General features: G+C 38.4%; 1 protein-coding gene across 1 annotated transcript in view; it reads left to right on the forward strand.

Annotated features, from left to right (window-relative positions):
* Positions 1-13,565, forward strand: part of LOC126162547 (serine/threonine-protein kinase ATR) — a 368,495-nt gene that overhangs the window by 245,244 nt on the left and 109,686 nt on the right. Inside the window, exons 26-30 of the mRNA XM_049919128.1 lie at positions 1,274-1,413; positions 1,675-1,791; positions 1,878-2,017; positions 3,399-3,677; positions 12,669-12,962. Coding sequence (XP_049775085.1) covers positions 1,274-1,413; positions 1,675-1,791; positions 1,878-2,017; positions 3,399-3,677; positions 12,669-12,962 — 970 coding nt within the window. The remainder of the gene's footprint in view (positions 1-1,273; positions 1,414-1,674; positions 1,792-1,877; positions 2,018-3,398; positions 3,678-12,668; positions 12,963-13,565) is intronic.

Genomic DNA, 13,565 nt, shown 5'->3' on the forward strand with positions numbered 1-13,565 from the left:
AAGATGTCTTCACTGAATCTGAACTAGGTCAGGGATTTAGGATTCTGGTTTTTTTTTTGGAAGTGTTCCTGTAGATGATAGGTTGGCATAGGATGGTGCCATGTGGGTGCCCATGGCTATACCTCGGATTTGTTTGTAGGAAATGCATTAAAAGGAAAAGTAATTGTGGGTTAGGGTATTGTTGGTGGTGGCGATTAGGAAGGAGGTCATTGGTTTGGGATCTGTCGATCATTGGGAAAGGTAGTGTTCAATAGTGGTAAGGCCATGGGCATTAGGAATGTTACTTTAAAGGGAGGTGGCATCAATAATGATGGGCAGGGCACTGTGTGGTAAGGGGCAGGAACTGTGGAGAGTCAGTGGAAGAAATGGTTGGTATCTTTTATATAGGAGGGTAGGTTCCGGGTAATAGATTGAAGATGTTTGTCTACGAGAGCAGAGATTCTCTCAGTGGGGGCAAAGTAACCGACCACAATAGGGCGTCCTGGTTAGTTAGACTTATGGACTTTAGGAAGCATGTAGAAGGTAGCAGTGCAGGGACTGGTAGGGGTGAGCAGAGCGATGAACTTCTGGGAGAGGTTCTGTGATGGGCCTAAGGATTTGAGCAGCGAGTGGAGATCCTGCTGGATCCTGAGGTCACTGTGGCAAGGTTTGTTGGTGGATGTATCCGACAGCTGGTGGAGTCCTTATGCCAGGTAATCCTTGCGGTTCAAAACAGTGGTGGACTCAGTACCACCCAGGACTGGAGCAACTGAATTACATTCTCTGCCAGGGTTTCGACTACGTATTGTCGTGCCCTAAAATGAGAAATATCCTGCCAACTATCCTTCCCACCCCTCCCACAGTGGTATCCCGCTGTCCACCAAACCTACACAATATACTCATCTACCCTTACACAACTTTCACTGCAGATCTACAACACCAGTTTTCAGTAAAAATTATTTGTCAGAATGGTGGATATATGATCCAACTGGAAAACAGAACTCTTGCCTAATAGATTTGTCTTCCCTGTTTCCATACAGTTTGTATCCTACTTACCACTTGTAGGACACTGTATCTCTGTCTTTCTTGCAGTTTATTGCCACAGTAATCAAAGAGTACACTTATGTAATGCTACCAAGCGCTTAAGGTTATCATTGCCTTCATACTAGAAAGAAGGAAGACTGCCTCATGCCATGTTTATAGAGTACTATGTTCAAAAATGTAGATTTGACTGTCACAAAATTACTCGCAAGAAACTATAATTTGAGTGTAATGTATTCATGTACTGCTGCAGGTTTCTTGGAAGAAATTCCAAAACTGTCTATTTCGAAAGGAAACTTCTTCTGCAGGGAATATGCTTGTGCACTGAAATATCTGGAATCACATGTAAAGAACCAACCAAGTGATCTACAAGCCAATTTGTCCTACTTGGAAGTGAGTATTAAAAAATGTTTACACTTATAAATGAATGTGAAATATTTAAACTTTCTCAAAGATTATCAAAAATTTAGGTTCATGCAACTAGTCAAATGGACTAAGGCATGAAAATAGATGATGAGTATTTCAAATAAATATTTATTACAGAATGAGTTTGTTGGAGGAACAGAGGAAAAATTGTGCTTCCTTTTCCTGTACTTTCTACTTATCTCTTTTAGATCATCTTATGTTTTTTTGGCCAAATAAATTCTTTTACAGGAAATATATGTAAATCTTAATGATCTGGATGGTGTTGCTGGCACATTGGCAATACAAGGCAAAGAGCCTTCTTTATACCAAACATTACGTGCACATGAAGTAATGGGTCGTCTTCAGGTAAACCACAATTACCTCTGTTTTCACAGACATCTTCTATAATTTTGTGATTAATTATCTAATTGTTGATACTTGTTTTACTATAGGAAGCATCTGCATGTTACGAAAAAATGGCACAAGAATTCCATATAGATGCCCATAATATACAAGGAATTTTAAAATGTTATTTACGGCTTGATCAACCATTTATTGCCATGAAAATTACAGAAGGTGTTACAGCAATAAGGTATTGAAAAGTTCTATCAAAGTTGCACAGATTATGATTTTTTATAGACCGCACTATTTACGTACAGAAGGTTGCAAGCAAATCACATCTCCAGATGTGGATGTTAACATATTTATGATTTTGTCTTTAATTGACAGCAATTTATTTTGCAGATATTATATTGTATAATTCTGATCTGTGTTAATTTTGGTAAGTGTTTCTGTTTGATGTAACGGAAATAGCATAGAGTGTTTCAAGAAATAGTAACTATCTCTGAACTGTGATACACATTTGGGTGACATTATTATGTCCATCTGCAACTACAATTTTCAGTATGCACAACAGCCATGTGAGCTGCTGATAGGTCCCCACAGTGCCGAAGTAGTTATACTGTTGGTTTAGGACAATGGGAATTTAGGGATCAGAAAAAGTGTTTAATAGTCTTGCCCATGTCCTTTTAATCATTTATCAGCAATTTTTTGATGCGCTAAGACTACATTTATCACACTCACACTGTGAGATAAATTCTTAGTAGCAAGTGTAACAAGTTACTTGTTTTAACCCCCCACCCCCATGCTCTCTCTCTCTCTCTCTCTCTCTCTCTCTCTCTCTCTCTCTCTCAAACACCACCTTCATCTTTGTCTCCCCTCTTCTTCACAGCATCTGGATTTCTCTCAGCCTAGTCTTCGAATGACCTGCCCTAGTTTACAAACTGCTGCAAACAATTTCTCTTTCCTCCTGCAAGAAGGAACATTCGGTGTCCAAATGCTAAGATTAGTATTTTCTATTTCTGTCAGCCGTAAAAAGAATTTTACATCCTGAAGGTAAGCACTTGCCATTAGGATCTGTCTCCTTGTAATTATGTTATTCTTGTTGTTGTTGTCTTCGGTCTGAAGACTGGTTTGACGCAGCTTACTGTGCTACTCTATCTTGTGTGCAAGCCTCTTCATTTCTGTATAACTACTGCAAACCTGCATCTTTCTGAATCTATGTTTTCTATGTTTTTTGAATTGATTTTACCATTTGAGACCTATTGTGTTATATAGTGGTTTGAGAGTGAACTAAATAACTTGCTGTTGGGTGCTGTCTTCTACTCTACTGAAGAGTACTTACAAAGAAATTCTTAAAATTGGTGTTACTTTATGATGCAATTGTATTTAGCACTGCTAACTCTGTCTCGACCATCAGCCACCCTTTCCCAACTGTCTCTCCCACTCACGACTCACTTCCCTCATCCATTCACCCGCCACAATTACGTACTCCAGTTGGCCTGCAGTGATTTGTTAGGGATCTAGAGAGTGAAAGAAAAGTTTATTACAACGATTGTTAAGTATGCGAGCTGATTTTAAGAATTTGCATTTCTAATGAAATATTGAGTACCTTCACTGTTTTCTCCTTACAGGCCGGAATTAGAGCAAGATATTCTCTCAGAAAAAGCAGAAGCACTTTGGCGGCTGGGCCAGTATGATCACTTGGAAAAATTTGTCAGTCGCCCTGATGTTGCTCCTGTGCAACATTGGGGAGTACAGGTTGGAAAGGCCATTTCATTGATGCGCCTTCCTGATTCTGGTGGTGCTCTGACTGCTTGTCTCTGTGATATTCAGCGCTTGGTTCTCGATTCCATTTGTGAAACGGTGTACAAGCATGGAGCGTATCGTCATGCTTATAACAAAGTTGTTGAGTAAGTTATGCGCTGTATTATCTGGTAACGTTTCTGTTCTACATAGATTAAGGGAGAAAAGAACAGAAAATTGTCGTAATATTACAGCCTTTTAAGCACACACACACACACACACACACACACACACACACACACACACACACACACACACACACACACCCTTCACATGCACATGACCACAGTCTCTGGCAGCTGGAGCCAGTTCTGGCTCCAGCTGTCAGAGACTGTGGTCACGTATGTGCGAATTGTCTGTGCATGTGTGCGTTTTTTTGTCTTCTTTTGACAAAGGCCAAAAGATAACTTTCTGACACCTTTTTGTGGTGCCTTACTGTGACTCAGCATCTCCGCTATATGGTGAGTAGCAAGTATTATTTTCATTATATTGTTACATTCCATCCTGGATTTTCCATTGCCTGATTGTAAAACCTTATATGTGGATAACACTATGTCTAAGTTTCAATTGTAGCTAAGACAAATAAAAACTCTGATTTGCATATTACTTTTGTGCATCAGCATAAGCTGCGTGTACTTAGTCATAAGCCTCCTTTTCACACAAAACCTCTAAAAACTAAAATGTACTTTGAATGACCCAGAGAAATGCTTACATCAATGTTTCGGTGGGCTATAGAAAATCTGAGGTTTACCCCTAGTGTACAGTACTATTTTGCAAAAAAGTTGTATATTAATGTAAGAAGCTAGTGCTATATTGTTCATTCATTTCTCACTACCAGTCATGGCGCAAGCACCCCTCCACACCCACACACACACACACACACACACACAAAATTTCATAATGTAGCAACACTAGCACTACCAGCTGACATCCAGAGCCTAGGGGTGACATTTTGATTTCTGTTTTGTGTACTGCGACTTCCCATCTGTGTGCCCGAAAATCTGTGTCACCATCCCTCCACTCTGAGGAAGTTTTTGAGCTTGGAAAGATGATAAGGTTTAGGTATTATACAGTGCAAAGATTTGGGTGCAAGGTTTTCTGGGGGGGGGGGGGGGAGATACCGTGCAAAAGTGTATTGTGAAATGACATGTTTCATTATTGTTGTTGTTGTTGTTGTTGTTGTTGTTATTGTTGAATTCGCCCCAGAAATGGAGGACGTTAACAACTCGAGAAGTTTCTCTTAGAGTTCTTCTTGTTCTTCTAATAGGCTTTCATTCTTTCTGAAAAGCTCATCTGACCACTTTGGTCTGTACTGTTTTTCTTTTGGTTGCTCTGATATAACTTCCCATTTGTTTACTTTGCGTCTGAAGGTTTCTCTTTCTAGAATGTCGGCTTGTCTTATGTTCACATTATTTAGGTCCTTGATCAAAGAATTTCATTCGCCTTTTCCTAATATCAGTTACAATGTTTGAAAACTTTTCTGTTGTTTTAATTGATTGTAGCCTATAACCGTCTTGGGTATGTCTTCCTCCTAGAATTATCCTGATGATCTTCCTCTCTTCTGTTTTGATGTCTTCAAGTTGTTGTTTTCTATTAATGGTTAGTATTTCACTTGCGTAGAGGATTTCTGGTTTTATGATAGTATGATGATGATGATGAGGTTGCATACTCCGAGGAGTGTAGGGAACGATGCGGGAGACCTGCACCGCCGACTAGGCAAGGTCATAGCGAAGGTGGTTTGCCATTGCCTTCCTCCGACCATAAGGGTGATGAATGATGATGATGAAGACAACACAACAACACCCAGTCATCTCAAGGCAGGGAAAATCCCTGTCCGCGCCGGGAATCTAACCCGGGACCCTGTGCACAGGAAGCGAGCATGCTACCGCAAGACCATGAGCTGCGGACTTTATGATAGTATTGTAGCATCAAATTTCTGGCCCTCTTTACATTGATTTTTTGTTGTAGAGGTTTTGCGTCAACGCTAACCCTTTTTTAATTTTTTGGAGGTGATGTTGCTGTGCGATTCTTTCAGTACCTGTCTGCTCAATGAATTCTCCAAGGTATTTAAAGTATGAGACCCTGTTAATTTTACCATATTTTGTTTTCAAGCTTGCAATTTGTGTTTTTGAACAAAAGAATTCAGTTTTCTCAAATGAAATTTGTGAATTTACTTTTTCTGCACATTCTTTGAGTATTTACAGCTGTTTGGCTGCAGTATGCTCATCCTCTGTTAGTATCGCCATGTCATTCACAAATGCAAAATATGGTATGTAGAGGTTTTTTTTTGGCAACGCCCAGTCGAATTGGCTTCCAAAACCCACATTTCTAGAGTTCTTTCTCCCATTCTTCCATAACTTTGTCTAGAACTATGTTGAACAGAATAGGAGAGATTCCATCATCCTCTCTCACACTTGTTTGAATGTTGAAAGGTTCTGAGATCCCTCCCATAAATTTTACTTTAGTTTTCATGCCAATTAGTGTTTGTTTTATGAGTTCTCTTGTTTCGAGATCTAATCCCCTCTCTTCTAAAATTTGGAATAGTGGGGCCTGTCTACTGAATCATAGGCCTTTTTTGAAATCTACAATTGTGCATACTACAGGTTTTTGTCTGAGAGCTCGCATTTTGAGTATGATTTTCAGGTTGAAAATTTGCTCCAAATATGATCCGTTCTGTCTGAATGTTGCTTGATATTCTCCTATTTTGGGGTCCAATTGCTGCTGTGTTCTATTAAAGAGATAAGCTGATAGAATTTTGTAGGTGACTGGTAACAGAGAGACAGTTGTTTATATCTGATTTATTACCTTTTTTATGTAGTGGATGAATCAGAGCAATCTTCCAGTCATCCGAGATTTTTTCGATTTGCCAGAGGTTTTGGTTTATTTGAGCAATTTCTTTGTGTGAATTTGAGCCTAAATTCTTCAAGAGTTCTGCTACAATTCCGTCCTCCCCTGATGTGTTCTTGCTTTTAAGATTGTTAATGTGCACATAACTTTCTTCTTTTGTTGGTGGTGACGAGATCTGCAGTGAGTGCACTTTCGGGAATCTCTCTTTGGGTTTGGGACAATTATTATTATTATTATTAACTTGTGCTACATTTTTACCAAATCCATACATGTGTTATCTAAGGAATCCTTCATGAAGAAGTGCTAGTCCTGCAAGTTTAGCAGGAGAACTTATGTGGAGTTGGGAAGGTAGGAGGCAAAGTACCAGTGGAAGTGTAGCTGTGAGTATGGGTCATCAGTTGGTTACCCTCCTCTAACACCAAAAACAACTCGTCTTATAGCCCAGGCATTACTTGGACTTCTTACCAAGATAAGAAGCACAACCTCAAACTGAGTAAAGATGTTAATAGTCTTCCTCAATTTGGTTCAAATGTTTAGAAACAATTTTTTCTTCAGAACCAATGCCATTTATTAGGAGGACCATTTTAGTGTTTTAGACCACCATACATCTGTAGTGTGCTCTTTCTTCAAATTTTCAGTTTCTTTATACCAACTTCTTCCACTCTAATAAAATCCTTAAGTTTTTATCATCTTCCTGATTTTCCATTGTGCCCACTGTTCCAGTAATCTATTTCAACTTTTCCTTCTTTACCTTCCCTGACCCATATTAATCTCAGTTTACTTAAGTAATATGTTACACCACAGTAATTCAAATCTGACAAATTATTTACATATGTCATGTCAGTCAATTCTATATGTGCATTTTCTAGCTTAGGTGTATTTTTCACTGTGCAATAAATCTATGATTAAATAACTGCTTAAATTACTAATGAACACTGAAAAATTACTTGGGCATGTATCACTCCTGTTTCTACAAATTATTGTTCCTGACCTATATAAATGACCTGGGTGACAATCTGAGCAGATCTGTTAGGTTGTTCACAGATGATGCTGTAATTTACCATCTAGTAAGGTCATCCGAAGACCAGTATCAGTTGCAAAGCGATTTAGAAAAGATTGCTGTATGGTGTGGCAGGTGGCAGTTGACACTAAATAACGAAAAGTGTGAGGTGATCCACATGAGTTCCAAAAGAAATCCGTTGGAATTCGATTACTCTATAAATAGTACAATTCTCAAGGCTGTCAATTCAACTAAGTACCTGAGTGTTAAAATTACGAACAACTTCAGTTGGAAAGACCACATATATAATATTGTGGGGAAGGTGAGCCAAAGGTTGCATTTCATTGGCAGGACACTTAGAAGATGCAACAAGTCCACCAAAGAGACAGCTTACACTACACTCGTTCGTCCTCTGTTAAAATATTTCTGCGCGGTGTGGGATCCTTACCAGGTGGGATTGACGGAGGACATCGAAAGGGTGCAAAAAAGGGCAGCTCATTTTGTATTATCACGTAATAGGGGAGAGATTGTGGCAGATATGGTACGCGAGTTGGAATGGAAGTCATTAAAGCAAAGACGTTTTTCTTCGCGGCGAGATCTATTTACGAAATTTCAGTCACCAACTTTCTCTTCAGAATCCGAAAATATTTTGTCGAGCCCAACCTACATAGGTAGGAATGATCATCAAAATAAAATAAGAGAAATTAGAGCTTGAACAGAAAGGTTTAGGTGTTCGTTTTTCCCGCGCGCTGTTCGAGAGTGGAATGGTAGAGAGATAGTATGATTGTGGTTCGATGAAACCTCTGCCAAGCACTTAAATGTGAATTGCAGAGTAGTCATGTAGATGTAGATGTAGATGTATTATTTTTGACAATGCTGACAGCAGGGAAATGGGCTAGTAATTTTCTATGTCTTCTGCATTACCTTTCTTAAGCAAAGGTACAACTCTTGCCTGTTTTAACTGCTCTGTAAATGTCCCTGATGTGAAGGCTTCATGTATTATATTTGTTAAGGGGCCTTCTATAATCCCTATGCATTGTTTCAGTAAACACTTTGTTACTTCATATAAGCCTACTGACTTTTTATTTTTTAGTTTTTGAACAGTTTTATTGACTTCATTCTCTGTGGTTGGAAGTAACATCATAGTATTTAGTGCAATATTATTTACAGGTGTTACATTTGTTTTGGGGATTTTTTTGCTGTAACTTCTCTGCAATACTTGAAAAATGTTACATAGTTTGCTAAGTGTTGTGGATCATTTATTACCTTATCCCCCTCCCTTAGCAGTATGTTATTCTGTGTTTTGCCTCTCCCCATTTGCATTTTTATAACATCCCAGACTGCTTTGCTTTTATTCTCTGCATTATACATTATTTTGTCATTAAATGACTTTTTTGCAGCAATATGCACCTTCCTATAGATCTTTTTGTATCTATGATATAAATTTTATAATTCTGGATCATTGCGAATCTTTTTCATGGACGTGAGCTGTTTAAGTGTTTTGGAGGACTTCTTAATACCTGCTGTTGTCCATCTGTTTTTGTGAGATGTTGATAGAGACATGCATACTTTTGGAAATGCCTTTTCAAAGTTCAATTTAAACAATGTGGAGAATTTAGAGAATTTTATATTCACAGTGGTTTCCTTATACACTTCACCCCAGCTTTGTTTTTCTAGTTCTTTTGAAAAATCCTTTATTTTTATTTCTGATAGATGTCGTTTGTAGTCTTGTAGTTTAGGGAATGATTCAATGCCTGATTTTACTGTTGTTATTTGACAGAGATCATTTGATATTCTGAGATCTTTTGCAGCTGCATCACATATTTCCCTGTCCATGTTTGTGGCCACATGGTCAATTACTGATGCAGTCGTCGTAGTAACCCTTGTTGCACTATTGACCAATAGGGACATGCCAAAACTTTCAAGGATGTTTATGAAGGTGATGCTGGATTCATTTATGATATTAGTATTGATGTTAATGTCCCCACACAGAATTATGTTGACCTTTGTACTTGAGACTTTATCTAGAACTTCTGTTAATTTATTGAAAAAAGTGACCACACTACTACTGGGAGATCTGTACACACACAAAATGATTAATTTCTTGGTCATATCAAGCCCCGTTAATTCAATAATCTTTCCACTGATGCCATTATGGCCAAATTGTGTTGTGTTTGAATTTGGTTAGTGATCGTTCAAAACACTGAAGACAAACTTTGAGCCCATCGACTGTGAAGAAGTGTGTTCTGTAATATGGTTTTTGAGTGCAGAGAATGCCAAGCCAGGTTTAATTCATCATCAACCTTTAGAGATTTGTGATGAAAATTTAGTGACTACTGGAATGGTGAGAAAGTGGGTGAGACAATTCAGTGATGGACAAACCAGTATTCATGACAAAGGATGGAGTGGGCAAACTTCTGTTTTCAATGCTGATTTGGTTGAGAAAGCGAAAATAGATGGTTCACAGCAAGAATGCTTTCTAATATTCGCAAATTTCAAAACCAGTTAGTATGAGAGTGTCACAAAGTCCTTGAATGTTTGCAAATTGTGTTCCCATTGGGTTTCGAAAATGCTTGCAGATATTCACAAAACAAAGCAACTTGACAGCACTTTGACATTTCTTGTCTGATAGAGTATTATATTCTTAATTCTTAAACAGAATTGTGGCTGCTGAAAGAAACTTGGGTTTATCATGTCACTTCAGCATCAAAACAACAGTTGATGGAATGAAGGCACATATGATTCTCCAAAAAATAAAAATTCAAAATAACATTATCAGCACAAATTCATGTGCACCCTGTTCTGGGACAGACAGGGCATTCTGCTCACTGTGTTCCTACAGGTGAAACAGTCAATGTGTGTACAAAATTGTGGAAAATTGAAAACACTTTGGTGCGCAATTCAAAACTAAAAGGAATGGAATGCTCAGTTGAGTCACTGTGTGGCCTCGTGACAGTGCACATCCTCATTTTGCTTGTGTCACTCGAAACCTTATTCATCAGTTTGGTTGGGAACAGTTTGATCACTTGCTGTACAGCCCTTGTCTTGCACCTCCTGACTACCACTTGTTCTTGAACTTGAGGTGAGATTCTGTAGGAAGATGCTTTGACAGCAATGACAACATGAAAACCAGTGATCAGCAGTGCCTGTCTATACTCAAGGCATTTTTCTATGAAGAGGGTATAGAAAAAAATGGTTTCCTTTTACAACAAATACCTGATAAATGGTGACAACTATTAGAAAAATAGTTTAAGAAGTGCTCTTTCTTGTAAAAATAAAAAAAATGTTTATATGAGTTTTCCTCCAAAATGGTTCTTACTTTTCAGACATACTTTGTACGTTGCAGTAGTTAAGTAGAGTGATGTAGCTTGCACCAAATAGACTTGCATGGAGAGCTGTATCAAACCAATCTTCCATTTGAATACCACAGTAACAAGTAGTATGTGGGTGATACGAGTTCTTTCAGCCCGTAGATATGCACGAAATGTTGGTGCAAATGTCTGGAACAGTCTGCGAGTAGACAATACATTCTTGGCTGGTCCAGAGGCATTTATGTTAAAAGGAAACTGCTGATAATACATCACATTCAGGCTTACTGTTGACTGCCAGTCATACAAGTCAAAATCAGTAATTCTCTCTCAGATTGATATTTAAGGAATTGGAGATTAGTATGAAAAATATTAAGGCTATCATTCATAAAAATTTGATAAGAAATTGAAAAGCATACACGTCTGCCTCCTTCTCAGAAATGTCTACACAGATTTTCTGTAATTGTCCAACATATGAGGGTAAGTCAAAAATTATCCGCGATGTAGCTATACCTTTTGTTGCAGTACAAATAGGACACGTACATTAATATCATTTTTCAATATAGTGCCCTTGCTTTTCAGTACACTTGATCTATCATTGCACAAGCTTCCTGATGCTCTCAGAAAAGGTGGTTTGTAGCTGAGCAGCAAGCCATGCATGCATCGTGTCCTGCTCTTCTTGGGCCAAATTGAATTGACAGCCCCTTAGATCCTCTTTGAGTGGACCAAACAAGTAATAGTCAGAAGGGGCAAGATCAGGACTATATGGAGGATGAGCCATTACTTCAAACTTGAGTTTCTACAGAGTGGGCAGCGGTATGTGGACAGGTATTGTGCTGCAACAACACACCACCTTTCGACAGCAGTCCTTGGCATTTGCGTCCGATTGCAGGCTTTAGCCTGTCAGTAAGCATCTCACTGTAATTTGCACTGTTTATTGTGCCATTCTCCTGATAATGTTTCAGTACTGAGCCTTGCACGTCCCAAAAATGGTAAACATGTTTTCCTGCAGATGGATGCGTTTTCCTGTTGGGCGATAGTGGATATTTCTATTCTATACTCTGCTGTTTACTCTCCTGCTTGTAATGATCGATCCATGTTTCATCTCCAGTGATGATTCTGTCTAAGAAACTTTCACATTCATTGCCGTAATGATCTATATGTGTTTGGCAGATGTCCAACCTTGTTTGTTTATGCAACACTGTGGATTGTTTCTGGATCCATCTTGCACAGGCTTTATGAAACCCAAGTCTGTTGTGGATGATTTTGTAGACAGAAACATCACTAATTTGCAGATGATATGCCACTTCAATGGTCACTCATATATCTACCAGAACCATGTCATGTGCACACTCAATGTTGTCTTCATTTGTGCTCATGGATGGTCGTCCAGCTCCTTCCTCACGTGTAACACTTATGTGACCATTTTTGAACTTTGCAATCGACTCATTGACACTTCGTTGTGGCAAGACACTGTTCCCATATTGTGGCAAAAGTCTCTGATGGATTGTGGCCCCAATACACCATTCGACCACAAAAACCAGACCAATGCTTGTTGTTCTTCTTTGGTTCAGATTTCTAATAGAGCGGCCATGGTATATCTGCAACAAAAAGAAGACAGATGGAGGAATTAGCATCAGACTTTCGTAGTAGGGGCAGAAGAGTATAACAATAAAATAAATGAGGACAGGTCAGTATGATCAATGCAAGAGTTATGTCAACATTGTGGATAATGTTTGACTTACCCTTGTGTTTTCTTTCCTTGAAACTATGAACACTGCTATCAAACTTCATATCTATAGAAAAACACATTATAACAGAATTGATCTGTATGTAAGTGAAAAGGGCAAAGCAAAGATCGCAGTTCATTTAGTATACTGGTGTGTTATATTTGCCAAAATATTATTTGTCTCAATTCTCTACTTTATATTTCTCTGTTACAGGTTACATATTGCACACGAGATGGAACAGATATCTACACTACTTCATTATCTTTTGTCAGGTGAAAGCAATCTCACTTCTGGAATTAAAAAAGCACGACAGCTTTTCTCAAATTGGGATGCACGATTTAAAGTAGTCCAGCGGTCATTCCATGTTGCTGAATGTGTTCTCCGTTTTCGTAGAACATTGCTGGGATTGTTGCGTGATGCTGTGGCTCCTAGTTTTTCACAGCTTTCAGAACTATTTGACCGTGAAATTGGAACGAGTTGGCTGCAAAGTGCAAGGGCTGCTCGCAAGTATGTATCATTACTATTATTATTTTGTGGTGTTGCTTAACATGCAAACAAAAAAATCTGATATGTGCTATTTCTGTTTGACTTCAGTGTATCTTTCACAGTGGTTGATGGGAAAGAAGTTTGGTTAGAGCCCATAGAATTTATTCTTTCTGAGAACTATTTGTAGGACTGTTAGAGGGTGTGAATTTTATTTTGTATCAGTAATCCCAAAAATTGATGTATCCTCTGAGAGTGCAAGTCCGTCGTAGTAACACTAAATCAGATAATTGGAAATAAGCAAGGGACTTCAAATTAAAAACATATCTGCCTCCTCCTAGTGATCTGATTAATTTTTTAATTATATTTATTTATTTATTTGTTTATGTATTTATTTTGAGAGTAACTTTTCAACTGCAGTTTATTTTAGGTTCGGTATAGACTTCTCTAGTGAGAAGGAGCTACGTATCACAAACTCAGTTCCAGTGGAAATGGTGTTTTTGTGCTATTGCATAGGTCTTTTATTGTGCTCGTAAAGTTCCTGTAGGCAAACAAAAATGGTATGACACAAAAGATGCCCTACATGCATGTTGTAAGTCCTGTCTTAACAACAGGAAACGGAGGGTC

This window comes from Schistocerca cancellata, chromosome 2 (assembly GCF_023864275.1).
Source record: "Schistocerca cancellata isolate TAMUIC-IGC-003103 chromosome 2, iqSchCanc2.1, whole genome shotgun sequence".
Taxonomy (NCBI): Eukaryota; Metazoa; Arthropoda; class Insecta; order Orthoptera; family Acrididae; genus Schistocerca; species Schistocerca cancellata.